At 47.4% G+C, this 15499-nt stretch overlaps 1 protein-coding gene across 2 annotated transcripts; it reads right to left on the bottom strand.

The window, feature by feature from the left end:
- Positions 1–7786: 7786 nt before the first annotated feature.
- nrbf2b (nuclear receptor binding factor 2b) lies at positions 7787–15201 on the bottom strand. 2 transcript variants are annotated; one of them, XM_071394757.1, is made up of 5 exons: positions 15017–15201; positions 14741–14876; positions 13802–13886; positions 12853–12893; positions 7787–12619 (listed from the first exon to the last, which is right to left on the bottom strand). In XM_071394757.1, the coding sequence occupies exons 2-5, from the start codon at positions 14768–14770 to the stop codon at positions 12005–12007; spliced, it is 771 nt and encodes a 256-aa protein (XP_071250858.1). In that variant the 5' UTR covers positions 14771–14876; positions 15017–15201; the 3' UTR covers positions 7787–12004. The 2 variants fall into 2 exon arrangements, with proteins under 2 accessions (XP_071250858.1, XP_071250857.1); XM_071394756.1 differs by having other exon boundaries at positions 14741–15201.
- Positions 15202–15499: the final 298 nt, after the last annotated feature.

Here is a 15499-nt window from a genome sequence, read left to right as displayed (position 1 = left end):
CTCATATAGTTCTGGACAGGGAAAGCAGTCAGGAGGGACTAGATATTGGTGAGTTCAGAGACTAGGACCTTAGTCTCTCATATAGTTCTGGACAGGGAAAGCAGTCAGGGACAAGTTATTGGTGAGTTCAGAGACGAGGACCTTAGTCTCTCATATAGTTCTGGACAGGGAAAGCAGTCAGGAGGGACTAGTTATTGGTGAGTTCAGAGACTAGGACCTTAGTCTCTCATATAGTTCTGGACAGGGAAAGCAGTCAGGGACTAGATATTGGTGAGTTCAGAGACTAGCACCTTAGTCTCTCATATAGTTCTGGACAGGGAAAGCAGTCAGGAGGGACTAGATATTGGGGAGTTCAGAGACTAGCACCTTAGTCTCTCATATAGTTCTGGACAGGGAAAGCAGTCAGGGACTAGTTATTGGGGAGTTCAGAGACTAGGACCTTAGTCTCATATAGTTCTGGACAGGGAAAGCAGTCAGGGACTAGTTATTGGTGAGTTCAGAGACTAGGACCTTAGTCTCTCATATAGTTCTGGACAGGGAAAGCAGTCAGGAGGGACTAGATATTGGTGAGTTCAGAGACTAGGACCTTAGTCTCTCATATAGTTCTGGACAGGGAAAGCAGTCAGGGACTAGTTATTGGTGAGTTCAGAGACGAGGACCTTAGTCTCTCATATAGTTCTGGACAGGGAAAGCAGTCAGGAGGGACTAGTTATTGGTGAGTTCAGAGACTAGGACCTTAGTCTCTCATATAGTTCTGGACAGGGAAAGCAGTCAGGGACTAGTTATTGGTGAGTTCAGAGACTAGGACCTTAGTCTCTCATATAGTTCTGGACAGGGAAAGCAGTCAGGGACTAGATATTGGTGAGTTCAGAGACTAGCACCTTAGTCTCTCATATAGTTCTGGACAGGGAAAGCAGTCAGGGACTAGTTATTGGTGAGTTCAGAGACTAGGACCTTAGTCTCTCATATAGTTTTGCTATCTATTAATCTCCTCCGGCAACGTGTGCCATGTTCATCTTTAATTTCCATGAAAGTCCGTTCCATGATTGAGGTGTATTTCAATAACATTGAATGGGAGTTATTTGACATGTATTGTTCTACTCAACACTAGAGGGAGTCATACCACCCTGCATACCACTGCTGGCTTGCTTCTGAAGCTAAGCAGGGTTGGTCCTGGTCAGTCCCTGGATGGGAGACCAGGTGCTGCTGGAAGTGGTGTTGGAGGGCCAGTAGGAGGCACTCTTTCCTCTGGTCTAAACAAAGATCCCAATGCCCCAGGGCAGTGATTGGGGACACTGCTCTGTGTAGGGTGCCGTCTTTCGGATGGGACGTTAAATGGGTGTCCTGACTCTCTGAGGTCATTAAAGATCCCATGGCACTTATCGTAAGAGTAGGGGTGTTAACCCCGGTGTCCTGGCTAAATTCCCAATCTGGCCCTCAACCATCACGGTCACCTAATAATCCCCAGTTTACAATTGGCTCATTCATCCCCCCTCCTCTCCCCTGTAACTATTCCCCAGGTCGTTGCTGCAAATGAGAACGTGTTCTCAGTCAACTTACCTGGTAAAATAACGGTAAAAAAAAAAAAGTCCCCCCCCTTCAGGATGTAATACCTTTTTAATACCACTAGATGTCACTATTAGACAGCTCTACACCGAGACAGACAGATATAGGTGATGGTATCTCTATTGGAGGATCTCAATACCATTTCCTTTATTCCTCCCCTTTGACCTTCTCGTCCAATGTGGTTTGAAAAGGAGGCAAGGAAATGCAATTAAGATTCTCCTATGGAGTCTGGATCTTGTTTTCTTGGTCCACTATAGATACAAAAGCTATTTCAGCCACAACCATTGCTGACAGGTGTATACAATCAAGCACACAGCCATGCAATCTCCATAGACAAACATTGGCAGTAGAATGGCCCCTACTGAAGAGCTCAGTGATATTCAACGTGGCACCGTCATAGGATGCCACCTCTCCAACAAGTCAGTTTATCAAATGTCTGCCCTGGTCAACTGTAAGAGAGCTGCCCCGGTCAACTGTAAGAGAGCTGCCCCGGTCAACTGTAAGAGAGCTGCCCCGGTCAACTGTAAGAGAGCTGCCCCAGTCAACTGTAAGTGCTGTTATTGTGAAGTTGAAACGTCAAGGAGCAACACAAAGGCTTAGCCGCGAAATGATAGGCCGTACAAGCTCACAGAACAGGATCGCTGAAGCGCGTAAAAATAGTCTGTCCTCAGTTACAACACTCACTACCGAGTTCCAAACTGCCTCTGGAAGCAACGTCAGCACAAGAACTGTTAGGCGGGAGATTCATGAAATGGGTTTCCATGGCAGAGCAGCGGCACACAAGTGTTAGATCACCATGTGAAGCTCGCCACTGTTGGACTCTGGAGCGATGAATCATGCTTCACCATCTGGCAGACCAATGGATGAATCTGGGTTTGGCGAATGCCACCTGCCCCAATGCATAGTGCCAACTGTAAAGTTTGGTGGAGGAGGAATGATGGTTCAGGCCCCTTAGTTCCAGTGAAGGGAAATATTAATGCTACAACATACAATGACATTCTGGACAATTCTGTTCTTCCAACTTTGCGACAACAGTTTGTGGAAGGCCCTTCCCTGTTTCAGCATGTCAATGCCTCCATGCACAAAGCGAGGTCCATACAGAAATGGTGTGGAAGAACTTGACTGCACAGAGCCCTGACCTCAACCCCATCGAACACCTTTGGGATGAATTGGAAAGCCGACTGTGAGCCAGGCCTAATCACCCAATACCAGTTCCCTACCTCACTAATGCTCTGTGGCTGAGGAGAAACAAGTCCCCGCATCTAGTGGAAAGCCTTCCCAGAAGAGTGGAGGCTGTTATAGCAGCAATGTTCCAACATCTAGTGGAAAGCCTTCCCAGAAGAGTGGAGGCTGTTACAGCAGCAATGTTCCAACATCTAGTGGAAAGCCTTCCCAGAAGAGTGGAGGCTGTTACAGCAGCAATGTTCCAACATCTAGTGGAAAGCCTTCCCAGAAGAGTGGAGGCTGTTACAGCAGCAATGTTCCAACATCTAGTGGAAAGCCTTCCCAGAAGAGTGGAGGCTGTTACAGCAGCAATGTTCCAACATCTAGTGGAAAGCCTTCCCAGAAGAGTGGAGGCTGTTACAGCAGCAATGTTCCAACATCTAGTGGAAAGCCTTCCCAGAAGAGTGGAGGCTGTTATAGCAGCAATGTTCCAACATCTAGTGGAAAGCCTTCCCAGAAGAGTGGAGGCTGTTATAGCAGCAATGTTCCAACATCTAGTGGAAAGCCTTCCCAGAAGAGTGGAGGCTGTTATAGCAGCAATGTTCCAACATCTAGTGGAAAGCCTTCCCAGAAGAGTGGAGGCTGTTACAGCAGCAATGTTCCAACATCTAGTGGAAAGCCTTCCCAGAAGAGTGGAGGCTGTTACAGCAGCAATGTTCCAACATCTAGTGGAAAGCCTTCCCAGAAGAGTGGAGGCTGTTACAGCAGCAATGTTCCAACATCTAGTGGAAAGCCTTCCCAGAAGAGTGGAGGCTGTTACAGCAGCAATGTTCCAACATCTAGTGGAAAGCCTTCCCAGAAGAGTGGAGGCTGTTACAGCAGCAATGTTCCAACATCTAGTGGAAAGCCTTCCCAGAAGAGTGGAGGCTGTTACAGCAGCAATGTTCCAACATCTAGTGGAAAGCCTTCCCAGAAGAGTGGAGGCTGTTACAGCAGCAATGTTCCAACATCTAGTGGAAAGCCTTCCCAGAAGAGTGGAGGCTGTTATAGCAGCAATGTTCCAACATCTAATGGAAAGCCTTCCCAGAAGAGTGGAGGCTGTTATAGCAGCAATGTTCCAACATCTAGTGGAAAGCCTTCCCAGAAGAGTGGAGGCTGTTATAGCAGCAATGTTCCAACATCTAGTGGAAAGCCTTCCCAGAAGAGTGGAGGCTGTTATAGCAGCAATGTTCCAACATCTAGTGGAAAGCCTTCCCAGAAGAGTGGAGGCTGTTATAGCAGCAATGTTCCAACATCTAGTGGAAAGCCTTCCCAGAAGAGTGGAGGCTGTTATAGCAGCAATGTTCCAACATCTAGTGGAAAGCCTTCTCAGAAGAGTGGAGGCTGTTATAGCAGCAATGTTCCAACATCTAGTGGAAAGCCTTCCCAGAAGAGTGAAGGCTGTTATAGCAGCAATGTTCCAACATCTAGTGGAAAGCCTTCCCAGAAGAGTGGAGGCTGTTATAGCAGCAATGTTCCAACATCTAGTGGAAAGCCTTCCCAGAAGAGTGGAGGCTGTTATAGCAGCAATGTTCCAACATCTAGTGGAAAGCCTTCCCAGAAGAGTGGAGGCTGTTATAGCAGCAATGTTCCAACATCTAGTGGTAAGCCTTCCTAGAAGAGTGGAGGCTGTTATAGCAGCAATGTTCCAACATCTAGTGGAAAGCCTTCCCAGAAGAGTGGAGGCTGTTATAGCAGCAATGTTCCAACATCTAGTGGAAAGCCTTCCCAGAAGAGTGGAGGCTGTTATAGCAGCAATGTTCCAACATCTAGTGGAAAGCCTTCCCAGAAGAGTGGAGGCTGTTATAGCAGCAATGTTCCATCATCTAGTGGAAAGCCTTCCCAGAAGAGTGGAGGCTGTTATAGCAGCAATGTTCCAACATCTAGTGGAAAGCCTTCCCAGAAGAGTGGAGGCTGTTATAGCAGCAATGTTCCAACATCTAGTGGAAAGCCTTCCCAGAAGAGTGGAGGCTGTTATAGCAGCAATGTTCCAACATCTAGTGGAAAGCCTTCCCAGAAGAGTGGAGGCTGTTATAGCAGCAATGTTCCAACATCTAGTGGAAAGCCTTCCCAGAAGAGTGGAGGCTGTTATAGCAGCAATGTTCCAACATCTAGTGGAAAGCCTTCCCAGAAGAGTGGAGGCTGTTATAGCAGCAATGTTCCAACATCTAGTGGAAAGCCTTCCCAGAAGAGTGGAGGCTGTTATAGCAGCAATGTTCCAACATCTAGTGGAAAGCCTTCCCAGAAGAGTGGAGGCTGTTATAGCAGCAATGTTCCAACATCTAGTGGAAAGCCTTCCCAGAAGAGTGGAGGCTGTTATAGCAGCAATGTTCCAACATCTAGTGGAAAGCCTTCCCAGAAGAGTGGAGGCTGTTATAGCAGCAATGTTCCAACATCTAGTGGAAAGCCTTCCCAGAAGAGTGGAGGCTGTTATAGCAGCAATGTTCCAACATCTAGTGGAAAGCCTTCCCAGAAGAGTGGAGGCTGTTATAGCAGCAATGTTCCAACATCTAGTGGAAAGCCTTCCCAGAAGAGTGGAGGCTGTTATAGCAGCAATGTTCCAACATCTAGTGGAAAGCCTTCCCAGAAGAGTGGAGGCTGTTATAGCAGCAATGTTCCAACATCTAGTGGAAAGCCTTCCCAGAAGAGTGGAGGCTGTTATAGCAGCAATGTTCCAACATCTAGTGGAAAGCCTTCCCAGAAGAGTGGAGGCTGTTATAGCAGCAATGTTCCAACATCTAGTGGAAAGCCTTCCCAGAAGAGTGGAGGCTGTTATAGCAGCAATGTTCCAACATCTAGTGGAAAGCCTTCCCAGAAGAGTGGAGGCTGTTATAGCAGCAATGTTCCAACATCTAGTGGAAAGCCTTCCCAGAAGAGTGGAGGCTGTTATAGCAGCAATGTTCCAACATCTAGTGGAAAGCCTTCCCAGAAGAGTGGAGGCTGTTATAGCAGCAATGTTCCAACATCTAGTGGAAAGCCTTCCCAGAAGAGTGGAGGCTGTTATAGCAGCAATGTTCCAACATCTAGTGGAAAGCCTTCCCAGAAGAGTGGAGGCTGTTATAGCAGCAATGTTCCAACATCTAGTGGAAAGCCTTCCCAGAAGAGTGGAGGCTGTTATAGCAGCAATGTTCCAACATCTAGTGGAAAGCCTTCCCAGAAGAGTGGAGGCTGTTATAGCAGCAATGTTCCAACATCTAGTGGAAAGCCTTCCCAGAAGAGTGGAGGCTGTTATAGCAGCAATGTTCCAACATCTAGTGGAAAGCCTTCCCAGAAGAGTGGAGGCTGTTATAGCAGCAATGTTCCAACATCTAGTGGAAAGCCTTCCCAGAAGAGTGGAGGCTGTTATAGCAGCAATGTTCCAACATCTAGTGGAAAGCCTTCCCAGAAGAGTGGAGGCTGTTATAGCAGCAATGTTCCAACATCTAGTGGAAAGCCTTCCCAGAAGAGTGGAGGCTGTTATAGCAGCAATGTTCCAACATCTAGTGGAAAGCCTTCCCAGAAGAGTGGAGGCTGTTATAGCAGCAATGTTCCAACATCTAGTGGAAAGCCTTCCCAGAAGAGTGGAGGCTGTTATAGCAGCAATGTTCCAACATCTAGTGGAAAGCCTTCCCAGAAGAGTGGAGGCTGTTATAGCAGCAATGTTCCAACATCTAGTGGAAAGCCTTCCCAGAAGAGTGGAGGCTGTTATAGCAGCAATGTTCCAACATCTAGTGGAAAGCCTTCCCAGAAGAGTGGAGGCTGTTATAGCAGCAATGTTCCAACATCTAGTGGAAAGCCTTCCCAGAAGAGTGGAGGCTGTTATAGCAGCAATGTTCCAACATCTAGTGGAAAGCCTTCCCAGAAGAGTGGAGGCTGTTATAGCAGCAATGTTCCAACATCTAGTGGAAAGCCTTCCCAGAAGAGTGGAGGCTGTTATAGCAGCAATGTTCCAACATCTAGTGGAAAGCCTTCCCAGAAGAGTGGAGGCTGTTATAGCAGCAATGTTCCAACATCTAGTGGAAAGCCTTCCCAGAAGAGTGGAGGCTGTTATAGCAGCAATGTTCCAACATCTAGTGGAAAGCCTTCCCAGAAGAGTGGAGGCTGTTATAGCAGCAATGTTCCAACATCTAGTGGAAAGCCTTCCCAGAAGAGTGGAGGCTGTTATAGCAGCAATGTTCCAACATCTAGTGGTAAGCCTTCCCAGAAGAGTGGAGGCTGTTATAGCAGCAATGTTCCAACATCTAGTGGAAAGCCTTCCCAGAAGAGTGGAGGCTGTTATAGCAGCAATGTTCCAACATCTAGTGGAAAGCCTTCCCAGAAGAGTGGAGGCTGTTATAGCAGCAATGTTCCAACATCTAGTGGAAAGCCTTCCCAGAAGAGTGGAGGCTGTTATAGCAGCAATGTTCCAACATCTAGTGGAAAGCCTTCCCAGAAGAGTGGAGGCTGTTATAGCAGCAATGTTCCAACATCTAGTGGAAAGCCTTCCCAGAAGAGTGGAGGCTGTTATAGCAGCAATGTTCCAACATCTAGTGGAAAGCCTTCCCAGAAGAGTGGAGGCTGTTATAGCAGCAATGTTCCAACATCTAGTGGAAAGCCTTCCCAGAAGAGTGGAGGCTGTTATAGCAGCAATGTTCCAACATCTAGTGGAAAGCCTTCCCAGAAGAGTGGAGGCTGTTATAGCAGCAATGTTCCAACATCTAGTGGAAAGCCTTCCCAGAAGAGTGGAGGCTGTTATAGCAGCAATGTTCCAACATCTAGTGGAAAGCCTTCCCAGAAGAGTGGAGGCTGTTATAGCAGTAATGTTCCAACATCTAGTGGAAAGCCTTCCCAGAAGAGTGGAGGCTGTTATAGCAGCAATGTTCCAACATCTAGTGGAAAGCCTTCCCAGAAGAGTGGAGGCTGTTATAGCGGAAAGCCTTCCCAGAAGAGTGAAGGCTGTTATAGCAGCAAAAGGCAGACCAACTCCATACCCATGATGTTGGATGAGCAGGTGTCCACATACTTTTGGTCGTGTATATCATAGTCTCACCGCATGAAATAAATTCCACACATCTTGTCATTTTTAATATCTTAACAATCATATACATACAGCTAGTGCCGCCATTCATGCATCACCACAACAAAGTTAACATGTTCATGAGATTGGAGATTTACATCACAAATACAAAATCATTCTGATGCACCCTGATTACATGAAGTAAAAAAAACATGGTGGATTTGGTTCCCTCTGAATAATACCGTATCTCCTCACTAAGCTGTCGTTATATATAGTCGTACATCATGAATGATATCAGGCTGGCACTAGGAGATCACTTCTGGTTAGTGTGTCTATTGAATAGAAGATACAGAGCCTTCGGAAAGTATTCAGACCCCTTGACTTTAACCACATTTTGTTACGTCACATCCTTTTCCTCAATACCCCATCAGGACAAAGTGAAAACAGGTTTAGACATTTTTGCAAATGTATTAAAAACAAAACAATACGGTATTTACATAAGTATTCAGACCCGTTGCTATGAAACTCAGGTGCATCCTGTTTCCATTGATCATCCTTGATGTTTCTACAACTTGATTGGAGTCCACCGGTGGTTGATTGGACATGATATGGAAAGGCACACACCTGTCTATATAAAGGGCCGACAGTTGGCAGAAACCAAGCCATGAGGTCAAAGTAATTGTCCGTAGAGCTCCGAGACAGGATTGTGTCGAGGCACAGATCTGGAGAAGGGTACCAAAAAATGTCTGCAGCATTGAAGGTCCCCAAGCGCACAGTGGCCTCCATCATTCTTGAATGGAACAAGTTTGGAACCACCAAGACTCTTCCTAGAGTTGGCCACCCGGCCAAACTGAGCAATCGGGGGAGAAGGGCCTTGGTCAGGGAGGTGACCAAGAACCCGATGGTCACTCTGACAGAGCTCCAGAGTTCCTCAGTGGAGATGGGAGAACCTTCCAGAAGGACAACCATGTCTGCAGTACTCCACCAAGCAGGCCTTTATGGTAGAGTGGCCAGACGGAAGCCACTGCTCAGTAAAAGGCACATGACAGCCCCCTTGGAGTTTGCCAAAAGGCACCTAAAGGACTCAGACCATGAGAAACAAGATTCTCTGGCCTGAATGCCAAGCGTTACGTCTGGAGGAAATCTGGAACCATCCCTACGGTGAAGCGTGGTGGCAGCATGCTGTGTGGATGTTTTTCAGCAGGGACTGGGAGACTAGTCAGGATCGAGGGAAAGATGAATGGAGCAAAGTACAGAGAGATCCTTGATGAAAACCTGCTCCAGAGCGCTCAGGACCTCAGACTGGGGCGAAGGTTCACCTTCCAACAGGACAATTACCCTCAGCACACAGCCAAGACAACGCAGGAGTGGCTTCGGGACAAGTCTCTGAATGTCCTTGAGTGGCCCAGCCAGAACCCGGACTTGAACATCGAACAGCTCTGGTCGAACATCTCTGGAGAGACCTGAAAATAGCTGTGCTACGACACTCCCCATCCAACCTGACAGAGCTTGAGAGGATCTGCAGAGAAGAATGGGAGAAACTCCCCAAATACAGGTGAGCCAAGCTTGTAGCGTCATACCCAAGACGACTCGAGGCTGTAATCGCTGCCAAAGGTGCTTCAACAGAGTACTAAGTAAAAGGGTCTGGATATTTCAGTTTATTTTTTATACATTTTCTAAAATAAAACATTTACTGGGGTAGTCTGTAGATTGAGGGGGGGAAAAGATTGAATACATTTTAGGCTGTAACGTAACAAAATGTGTAAACGTGTCTGAATACTTTCCAAATGCGCCATATTACACACCCGGATTCACACTGCTACACCGGAGACACACAATCAATTCCACATCCATTCTGCATATTTCAACACAATCAAGCAAAACAAAAAAGTTACCTGAAAATGTTATTTGTGTCGTTTGTTACACAAATCAACAACTTAGTGATTACAGTACAAATTGAACTAGAGATTTATCTAGTGTAAGTCCACGTGGTACCTAACCTCTCGGACACTGGTCTAGAGACGGACGGGGAAAGGTTTCTCCATGCAGAGTGGCCAAGGCCCTATGAGTCCTGGTAGAAAGTAGTAGTACCCAACATGGGGAATTCAGTCCTCTCCCAGAGCACCTTGTCCTGAACGGAGACTGTCCTCTCCCAGAGCACCTTGTCCTGAACGGAGACTGTCCTCTCCCAGAACACCTTGTCCTGAACGGAGACTGTCCTCTCCCAGAGCACCGTGTCCTGAACGGAGACTGTCCTCTCCCAGAGCACCGTGTCCTGAATGGAGACTGTCCTCTCCCAGAGCACCGTGTCCTGAACGGAGACTGTCCTCTCCCAGAGCACCGTGTCCTGAACGGAGACTGTCCTCTCCCAGAGCACCTTGTCCTGAACGGAGACTGTCCTCTCCCAGAGCACCTTGTCCTGAACGGAGACTGTCCTCTCCCAGAGCACCTTGTCCTGAACGGAGACTGTCCTCTCCCAGAGCACCTTGTCCTGAACGGAGACACTACGAAGAGGAACAGTTCACACCGCTGAGGGACTTTCATACTGTTTACAGACAGCCAGAGGAGAATGTAGCCTGGTTCCAGATCTGTTTGTGCCATCATGTGAACTCCTCGTCTTGCGTAACACATCTGGGCCCAAGCTAAGGAGTGTTGTCTGCATAGCCAGAGCCCGGTGAAGCAGGGAACGGTTGTTATTGCTGAGTTTGGTAGCTCGATTATCCAAACTGATACACCTCTACCCGGATCTCTAGACCAATGACGTACACAAACGTGTCTACGATCTCAACTAGTACAGAAATTATTAAACTGACCCCCCCAAGCAGTTGTCCTTCCCAGGAAGGCAAATTAAAAGTTACGAGGCTCTACACTTGTTTTCATTTATTAAGAAACATTTAAATGCCAAAGAAACAAACGTTGCATTGAAGGACAAACACACCATTCAAATATAAACTCAAGCTCCTTCACAGGTTGTTGGTAAAAATGATGAGAATTAACAGATGAAGGAAAGGAGAGAGGATTTAAACTACAGGCTCACTCAGTGATACTATTCTCTACTAGGGCTGCAGAATGCCAGGAACCTTCAACCTTCGTTTTCTAGGAAAACCAGGGAATTTATTTAAAGTTCCTGGAATATTGCAACCTTACTTACTGTCCCCACCCAGACAGCTGGTGGGGCACAACACTCACACACTATGGATGTAGATCAGCTCCATAGAGGCTCCACTGCAGCGGCTGTCTGCCCCCTGGTGGGTATCAGAGAGTCAGAGGGTCGTCCCTGGTGGGTATCAGAGAGTCAGAGGGTCGGCCCTGGTGGGTATCAGAGAGTCAGAGGGTCGTCCCTGGTGGGTATCAGAGTCAGAGGGTCGTCCCTGGTGGGTATCAGAGAGTCGTCCCTGGTGGGTATCAGAGGGTCAGAGGGTCGTCCCTGGTGGGTATCAGAGGGTCAGAGGGTCGGCCCTGGTGGGTATCAGAGAGTCAGAGGGTCGTCCCTGGTGGGTATCAGAGTCAGAGGGTCGTCCCTGGTGGGTATCAGAGAGTCGTCCCTGGTGGGTATCAGAGGGTCAGAGGGTCGTCCCCGGTGGGTATCAGAGAGTCAGAGGGTCGTCCCTGGTGGGTATCAGAGGGTCAGAGGGTCGTCCCTGGTGGGTATCAGAGAGTCAGAGGGTCGTCCCTGGTGGGTATCAGAGAGTCAGAGGGTCGTCCCTGGTGGGTATCAGAGAGTCAGAGGGTCGTCCCTGGTGGGTATCAGAGAGTCAGAGGGTCGTCCCTGGTGGGTATCAGAGAGTCAGAGGGTCGTCCCTGGTGGGTATCAGAGTCAGAGGGTCGTCCCTGGTGGGTATCAGAGGGTCGTCCCTGGTGGGTATCAGAGAGTCAGAGGGTCGTCCCTGGTGGGTATCAGAGTCAGAGGGTCGTCCCTGGTGGGTATCGTACCAGTCAGGGCCTCCAGATAGAGGCCTGTTATCAAAGCAGGGAGATCACTGTAGATAGTCACTTCATTTCAGACATTTTCAAAGGCACAATTTCTGCAAAGAGTTTGTTGTTCTTGTGTGTGTGTGTGTGTGTGTGAACGAGATGTAGTACCCACTAGTAGAGACACTGAGGAGACAGACAGAACTATGACCTTGAACAACTTGTCACTGTGACCATGTGTGGTTGCTATCTAGTGCCTGAGGCCACCAACCAATCAAACACTTTTATTGAGATTAGCCAGCTTCCAGTCTAGTCTGGACAGTCTCTCTGTAGAGAGGCTTCCTTTAGTTAGTTAGTACTGGGCTGGCTGGCGTCTCTGTCCAGCAGCGCCTGCAGTTCGTGCTGGATGTCCTCGGGGAGCTCCAGGGCAGGCAGGTCGTCCAGACAGATGTCCTGAGTGGGCATCTCCAGAGGGGGCAGGTTAGGTATGGAGATGTTCTTCCTGTCCTCTGACTGGGGCAGAACCCACAGCTCGGATTTCTCCAGTAAGTCCGTGTCCGCTGCGTCCCTCTTCAGCCGGGTGTTCTCCCCTCGCAGGCGCTGGTTGTCCAGGGTCAGTTTCTCGTTCTCTCCCAGCAGATGATCTATGTGGCGCCGCAGGTTGGCGATAGTGGTCTGCTGCTCCTCCAGACGTGTCTTGTCGTCCTTGTGGGCCTTGCTGCCGGGGCAGGGTGTGGGGGGAGGGGGGGAGCCCTTGTTCTTCAGGAGGTACAGCCAGGTGTCGTACTCCCTCTCTGGGTGGCGGGGGGGCTCGTTGGTCACCAGGCCGGGGGGCTGGTCGGTGGAGGGGTGGCTCTGAAGGACCATGGGCTTGCCCTCCTGTCTGGTCCTCTTCCACTTCTCCTCAATAAGCCGCTGCTGCTTCACGTGGCTGTCCCTCTGGAGCGCCATGGACAAACCAGCCTGGAGGAGACAGACAGGCCTCAGGCACAACATGACTCAACACCTCACTACGACTACAACATGGTATGCTTTATTCAAATAACCAAAGACAGAAGTAAATATTGGTCAATATTGACGGACGTTTGGTCAATATTGACCAACAGCAGCCCAGCAGGACGTGACGGAGGTCTGAGAATCTGACATTCCCTCCATCCCTCCCACAATACACAACACCCTACTGAACCCAGTCTCACCTGTTCACACTCTGTTAACTTCATGGCTTCCCTCAGCAGCTCTGCAACACAAATGACATACTAGGCTGATATTAAACATAATATATTATGACTGCATTATAACAGCATACAGTCTGTGCAGAATGACATTCAGATCACCCAGCTAGCTTCTACTTGTAGCTTCTTTATTAGTGTTGCAAACAGAGCAGACAACACCTCTCACTATCTGGTACATCTCTATGTAGTCTTTAGTCCCGTATATAGCCTGTCAGACGCCGGCCCCGTACGTAGCCTGTCAGACGCCGGCCCCGTACGCAGCCTGTCAGACGCCGGCCCCGTAGACAGTCTGTCTGTTAGCTGGTAAAAGACAGTCTGTTAGACAGTAGACAGTCTGTTAGCTGATAAAAGACAGTCTGTTAGACAGTAGACAGTCTGTTAGCTGGTAAAAGACAGTCTGTTAGACAGTCTGTTAGCTGATAAAACTGTCTCTATATAGTCTGTCAGACATTGGGGTTGTTAGCTGGTAAAACTTTTGTATCACATCAGATTCTCCTAGGGCATGTTTATTTTGCCCTGATGTCCCTGGAGACTGAACTGGCACACAGAGAGGACACTGAACCCTAAACCCTCCACTAAACACTCCTGAACGTGACTCCACCGCGCCCCAGAAGGCCACTCCACCTCGCCGCAGGAAATAGTTATTATTCTCCTGGTGACGACTGAGCAAATGGGTTTAATCACAGATCACAATCTGTTAAAGCTCTGACATCTGTAAAGGGAAGGTGAGGAAGTGGGTTGTGTGCCAGTTGTTTCAGTCTGACAGTAATTAATAGTCAAAATGTAACTCAATGTCCAATTACATCATGGAAAAAGAACCAAAAACAGGAAATACAGAATGTGGCGATCTCTAAGATGTATCATTATTCACAGAATGGTGAAAGAAAACAAGTTCAGTAGACTGATGACACACCTGCAGCTTTCCCATGGCAGGAAATAGCTTCTTCATATTTACCAGCTGCCAACAAACGGTCTGCCTTCCTGGACTGCTGATGGGCCTGAGAGGAGATGTGGTGGGAGATTAAGGATTTATGCTTTTGAGAGCGATCTCATATTAGCCTTATCGTCTTACCTACAAATGCACAAATCCTGCCCTGCCCAGATAAGACGGTAAAGTACTTCTACACCCTAGAAGTGCTGGCAAGAGAGGCTATCAGAAGGGTCTCCTATCTGAGAAGTCTCATCAGTCCTCATTTCATGGCTGCACAATTGGAAAATAGGTGTACATATAATGTGCAAGAAAATGTTTACTTCCTGTCAGAACGAAACAAAATTGCGTTACCTTGATGTTGGTAAAGTGCTGTCATTTAAAGGCTTGACTATTATATTCTTAGCTATGAGTCTAACTAGCTAATAAAAGTTAAAGCATGGATAAAAGGGCTTATCTTTGGCTTTTCTCGTCTGGTTCCTCTTTCACAATATGTTACCTTCTTTAGTTAGCTAGCTGCCTACTGCTTGTTACATATATATAACGTTAGCTAGCTAGATACATGATTGACCTACTCCAGAATAAAGCTTTAACTAGGTGAGCTATCATGTATGGAGGAAGCTTATTTAGCTAGCTACCGTTGCCTAGCTAGTTGACTAGCTACAATCTTAGCTGGCCAGTTAGCTAAGTTGATATACAGCCAAAACCACAACATATCTGGCTAGATAACAAACATTGGCACTTTGCATTGGACATGAGAACAATCTAGGAGGCCACAGAGATACGTGTCATAAACACTGAGGTCAATCACCCCCTGGCTTTGTTTCGAGGATAACATCAAGGGCTAACGTTGGCTGGCTAGGGATGTTGTTAGCTAGCTAGCCTATTAGCCTACTAGATATTGCAACATCAACAGAAACTTACGAGGTTAAGAGGACTCTCCACTACCTCCATATTCTTCAACAGTAGAAACTACATGAAACGTCTTGTAGTCCCTCGCAGTCGGTCATCGGTGCTACTGTTTTATTCCGAGACCAAATATTCTGGTTAAACCGGGCTGCTAAAATTAGAAAACGGTTAAAAATACAGGACAACTAGCTAGATAGCCAGCTAAACAAGGTCATGCCTAGATGGGATACAGCGTTTGTCAAATTGTCGTTAGAAGTATATTGACATTTTTTGCATTGTAGCTAAACCTACCTCTTTTCCTAGCCTTAACCTAATTATCCTAACCTGCGTCGTTAATTATCCTAAACTGCGTAATAAATTATTCTAAACCTACTACGAAAAGTAAATTTTGACAAAAGCTGTATACTTTCTAGACTCAACCGCTAAACAAGGACACATAACGTGATGACGTTCCTATATTCTCGGCGTAATTTCTTCATTTCCGTTTTTGACGGCGACAACACAGATAGAACAATGAGACAGATATTTCACCGGATGTATAAATATGAAGAATCCGTTTGGCTTTTCCACTCACTACCAAATATGGTGATGATAGGAGGCCTAGTGGCCGGCAGTGGGAGAGGATTGAGTGAGATGGATTTTGGCCGACATTCTGAAAATGTTCTCATCAATTAAACATTCCTGATCTCCTTACAGTGTTCATTTTTCCAAAAGTATAAATCTGTAACAAACAGAGTGGACTGCGTTTTGTAGACTTTACCCAAAGTTTCAAGA

The sequence above is a fragment of the Salvelinus alpinus genome, chromosome 3, assembly GCF_045679555.1.
Source record: "Salvelinus alpinus chromosome 3, SLU_Salpinus.1, whole genome shotgun sequence".
Taxonomy (NCBI): domain Eukaryota; kingdom Metazoa; phylum Chordata; class Actinopteri; order Salmoniformes; family Salmonidae; genus Salvelinus; species Salvelinus alpinus.
The sequence above is the reverse complement of the archived record's forward strand: the minus strand, read 5'-3'. Positions and strand labels throughout refer to the sequence as shown.

Excerpts from the sequence above, each read along its gene's own strand:
- nrbf2b (XM_071394756.1), bottom strand. The coding sequence starts at position 14,770 with ATGGAGGTAGTGGAGAGTCCTCTTAACCTC. Across the intron at positions 13,887-14,740 it reads TGGAGAGTCCTCTTAACCTC|GCCCATCAGCAGTCCAGGAA; the intron begins GTAAGTTTCTGT and ends ATCTCCTCTCAG. Across the intron at positions 12,894-13,801 it reads CTGCCATGGGAAAGCTGCAG|AGCTGCTGAGGGAAGCCATG; the intron begins GTGTGTCATCAG and ends TTTGTGTTGCAG.